The following is a 5,210-nucleotide window of genomic DNA, read 5'->3' on the forward strand; positions in this document are numbered from 1 at the left end:
ATAAGAGCGAGAAGCAATTTAAATATGTTCAGGGACCATTTTCATCTCCAGAATTAAGGATTATTTTAATGTTACATCATTGCCTTTTCTCTTTTACTTTCCTTTTTAGTTTTATTTTAGGATTCCCTATTTTTAATGTTCATACAGAGATTTCTTTAACTGAAATACTGAATAGTTTCCTTGGTGTGAAAAACTATAATAGTACACAGGATCTAATGAGATAATTAATAATGTGAAATAGGAAGTAAAGGGCTAAAGGTGTAGGGAAAGTGGGAAGGGTGGGGGAAAGGTAATAAGGGAGAGGAAAAAAATATGAGAAACTGAAAAAATGGAAACAAAGTGTTTGTAAATGGGGAGGGGAGGAGAGGGTGAAGGGAGGGCAGGGACAAGGGGAAAAAATGAGAATCAAGACCTATTATGTAAAGGTACAGAATCCCAATGATGAATGTAATTGTATTGTATACCTAGATTGTACCAATAAACTCAATAAAAAGAAAAAAAAAAAGAACATTGGTCATATACAACATGAGCATTAACATTTATAAGCTGGGCATGGTGTCGCACGCCTGTAATCCCAGCACTCGGGAGGCTGAGGCAAGAGGATTGCTGTGAGTTCGAGACCAGCTTGCACTACATAGTGAGTTCCAGGTCAGTCTCAACTACATAGTGAGACCCTGCCTCAAAAAAAAAAATTTATAAATTTCTCCCATTGTATAGCTTTCAAAGGTTCAAACATAACATTTAACCTCATGCTCAGCAAAACTTTATATATGTTTTAAATACAACTTACATTGGCTCTTACTGTTTTCTGGGGAATTTTTTACTTAAAAATATGTAAAACTGGGCCATATATTTAGCTCAGTGGTGTTGCTGCCTGCCTCCCCAGTACCAAAAAAAAAGTAAAACTAAAAATGTTACAATATTAATTATATTCTAAGAATGTTACAATACTAATTATACAATCATGTTGTAAATCCACAAGCCAATTATCCTGATAACTGATAAAAATAACATTAATTTGAAGTTGTACTCTAAGAATAAAAGAAATTCAAAGCTGAATAAGTCAAACTAAATGTCTACCTTATCTACAAATAATGATAACTTGTCAGGAGATGGTACAGAACCTATATAAAATGCAGCATTTTTTTGAGAGATGTAAAAAATAACAAATTCATTCACGAGTCTGCAAATACTAAGTATCTAGTATGTATCAAGTCATATTCTAGATTCTAGAATTACAATAGTGAACAAAAAGACAGAAATCAGCATTCACAAAGCTTGCATTTTAGTAATTAAAAAGCAAAAATTATTTCATAATCTTAGAAGACAATCTTGCAAGGGTATAATTTCTCTCCAAATTAATCTATAAGCTTAACATAATTCTGATGAAAATCCCAATACAATTTTCTTTTATGGAACCTAGCAAAATTTTTATAAATTTCTTGTGAAAGAGCCATGGTGACACATGCCTGTAATCTCAGTAGTCCTGGAGGCTGAAGCAGGAGGACCCCAAGTTCAAGCTGAACTCGGGGAACTTAGCAACTAAGCAAGACCATGTCTCAAATTAAAAATAAATAAATCAAGGGCTGGAGAGGTAATTCAGTGCAAATGACCCGTGTTCAATCCCCAGTACAGGAAAAAGAAACAAAAAACTCATCTGAAATATTAAATATGTGAGAACAGACAAAAATTTTGAAGAATAGCATTGGTTAAAGATACAGGAAATAAAAAAGAAAATCCAAGGGCCAGGAAAATGGCACAGAGTCTCCCTGGCATGTGCAAGTCTGAGCTGGATTCTGGATTCCCAGTGAGTATATTTGCTGTGAGTTCGAGACCAGCCTGGGCTACCTAGCGAGTTCCAGGTCAGTCTCAACTACATAGTGAGACCCTGTCTCAAAAAACCAAAAGATTAAAAAAAAAAAAAAAAAAAAAAAATAAAAAAAAAAAAAAAAAAAAAAAAAAAAAAAAAGAATGTTCCCTGAATTATATACTCATTGTAGTTTTTTAATACCTATTTTTTTGTGGTTTCTTTCTTTTTTTTTTTTTTCTCCCACTACCAGGAATTGAACTCAGGACTTTGCACTTGCCAGGCAGGCAAGGCACAAATGAACTACATCCCTGGTCCTACCTAGTTTTTTAATGATACCTTTTATTCCAAATATAAACTAAAAGTTAAAAACATTTAGCAAGTCTAAACTCAGGTGAACATTCTTTTACAAACAGGAAAGTATACTTGCTATCAACACACTGCATGCCAAATCTTATCTTCAGATATATATAAAGTAGCTCAATTGGAGAGTCCAATTCAATAATATTTTTTCCAGTACCAAGAATCAAACTCAGGACCTTGTACTTGCCAGGCAGGTATGATGCCAGAGCTACATCCCTGGTCCATCCAATTCAATATTTTGACCAGCAAAGGGAAACTCCTGGTTTGTTTCTATTTTTGTTTGTTCCTTATTTTTTATTCTCCCAGTGCTGAGGATCAAACCCAGGGCCTCACAGTTACTAGACAAGCGCTCTACCTCCCCAAAAAGGAAGAGAGGGTGAAGATTCAAATCAAGGGGGAAAAAAATCTGTCATACCTCTTTCAGGTTTATCTCTTAATTTATATTTAATGAATAAGAGGAGTAAAATACAGACAATTCAGGTCTGTTTTGTTTCAGTTTGGTTTGGAGTTTTGTTTGGTTGTTTTTTTGGGTAATGGGGACAAAACCCAGAGGTGCTTTATCGCTAAGCTACATTCCCAGCCTTTTGCATCTTTTTATTTGACACAGGGTCTTGCTAAATTGCCCAGGCTGGCCCGTATCTTAGGATCTTCTCCCTCAGTCTTCTGAGTAGCTGGCAGCGTGGGTGTGGGCCACGGTATTTGGCTCCACTACCTATTAATCTAGGCTGTTGAAAGGTGGCCTGCGCCATAGGGCTGGTTATGTGCAGATATAGGTACGTACTTCTGTACCGAGTACACAGTCCTCACTGCACAGATTAGAAAATGATGCTGCAGCTTTTTAAATATTTGGCCATATTTTATCATACCATAGCTCTGAAAGTAATGACATTCAAGCAAATGAAATGAACTAGTAGAGCCAGTCACCTAGGTACAACTTACCTAAAGTCTTTGTGTTTGCTAGAAGAGCCTCCTCATAAGACAGGATGTAGTACAGCACCAAAAGCTGCGCTGTGATGCTGAAATGCTGGTTAAGGCGGACACTGTCACCCTGGGGGGACATCACAAACTTTAACATACTACTCATTGCAGGAGTGCTTTTTCCTTTAAAAACAAAGTATCAAAATGAACAGTCTGGTGTTGCTGCTCCCAAGCTCAGCTAAATCAGAATAAATGGTGCTGAATTTATATTAAACTCAAGAAAACAATATGAGAGCACAGGATTTAGCTCAGTGGGGTCGTCACCTGCCTCGCAAATGCAAGGTCCTAAATTCAATCTCCGATACCAAAAAAAAAAAGACTAGGTAAGCATGTGGCCTTTCATACCTTCTCAGATTTCACTTAAAATTTATATTGTGTTTTTTTTGGGGGGGGTACTGGAGATCAAACTCAGGACCTTGCATTTGCAAGGCAGCGGCAACACCACTGAGCTAAATTCCCAACTACCTAGTCTTTTAAGATAGGATTAAAACAAAAACCTTCAGCTACTACTCTCAACAGCATTCCTGTCAGGCTGCCTTTCAAAGTGTTACAGAAATCAAACTATTATCTGAAATTCCCATGAAGAAACAACTATAAAAAAGATGTTGAATATTTAACTGTATTTGTGAAAAATTCAACTTTTTCCCTTCTAACACATTGCAAAAAAAGTGCATAAAATTTCTAATAAAGGAACCTAAATGTATATTGGATTCCTAGGAAATTAAACAGTACTATACTGAATGTGCTAAAATGCCACATATTCCTTTAACAAATAGACAATCTTAGAGCTGGGTGTGGTGGCACACACCTGTAATCCCAGCACTCTGGAGGCTGAGGCAGGAGGATCACTGTAAGTTCAAAACAAGCCTGGGCTACAATAGTGAGTTCCAGGTCAGTCTCAACTACATAGTGAGACCTTGTCTCAACACCCACCCCCAAAAAAAACCAACAAAAAACAAATACACAATCCTTAAGGTACTTTTATACTTAAAAATGAACCTTTTTTTTTTTTTATTTCGAGACAGGATCTTACAATGTAGCTTAGTCTGGCCTTGAACTCACTATGTAGCCCAGTCTGGCCTTGAACTTGCAGTGATCCTCCTGCCTCAGCCTCCTGAGTGCTGGGAATACAGGCACATACAACCACCTGAAGCTTTTTTTTTGCGGTACCAAGGATCAAACTCAGGACCTTGCACTTGCGAGGCAGGCATAGTACCACTGAGCTAAATCCCCAGCCCTAACCACCATCTCCAACTTTAAAATGAAACTTTTAAGAAAACTCCTTGAGGAGTGCCTGATTAACAAACTGCTTGTAACCAATAGCATTATCTAATTTTTACAGGTGATCTAATGATATTTACTCTTACTTTAAATTCAAAATCACCTAGAAGTCTCAAGAAGAGAAAAAATATGGAGTAAGTCAGAAGAAAGGAAAAGAAAAATCAGCCAATAAATGTATTTTACCCCAATGACTTCTTGGAAAATATTGAGTATCTCCTGTTCTGTGACTGGTTGATTTGTGGCTTCTGGGTTAGATTTAGATGCAGGGGTAAGTATAGAATTTATGTACACATCAATCAGAGGAAGTAATTGAGGATGGAGTGGAGTAGAGGTTTCACACAGCTGTCGATAAATCCAATCCTAAATAAGAAGGTTACAGGCACTGAATCAATTGTGGCATTAAGAAAAAGCAAGCAAAATTATAGAATCACATACAGTTTTAAATGATTTATGGATTAGTGACACAGTATTAATTTTTGGCAATTCCAAATAAATTACTGAGTTTCATCATTTTCTTTGATATAAAAATATAAATTATGTTTACATCCTAAACGAGAATACTATCCAGTGAAAGATGAACCTAATATGATGAGAAGTCTAGTTTTGGGTTTAAATAGTTTTTAAGAAGCAAGGAAAACATTTTTAACTCCCTACTAAATATGTATGTACAGTACCATATTTGTTGTCATGGAAGACTCACAGCAGAGGAATTTAGGGAAAGGGATCTTTCTTCAAAGCATACACTCAGATTAAGAAAGAAGATATTAAAAAAAAAAAAAAA

The 5,210-nt window shown here is 36.1% G+C and overlaps 1 protein-coding gene across 6 annotated transcripts in view; it reads right to left on the minus strand.

Moving 5' to 3' along the window:
• Positions 1–5,210, minus strand: part of Ints2 (integrator complex subunit 2) — a 47,918-nt gene that overhangs the window by 20,964 nt on the left and 21,744 nt on the right. For 5 of the 6 annotated variants that reach the window (XM_033762927.1, XM_033762926.1, XM_010626736.3 and 2 more), the window contains exons 14-15: positions 4,613–4,789; positions 3,110–3,218 (exon numbers count right to left, since the gene is read on the minus strand). In XM_033762927.1, the coding sequence (XP_033618818.1) occupies positions 3,110–3,218; positions 4,613–4,789 (286 nt within the window). The remainder of the gene's footprint in view (positions 1–3,109; positions 3,219–4,612; positions 4,790–5,210) is intronic. The other variant, XM_033762928.1, reaches the window with a different exon arrangement.

Source organism: Fukomys damarensis, unplaced genomic scaffold (genome assembly GCF_012274545.1).
Source record: "Fukomys damarensis isolate Sample0158 unplaced genomic scaffold, DMR_v1.0_HiC HiC_scaffold_13, whole genome shotgun sequence".
Taxonomy (NCBI): Eukaryota; Metazoa; Chordata; class Mammalia; order Rodentia; family Bathyergidae; genus Fukomys; species Fukomys damarensis.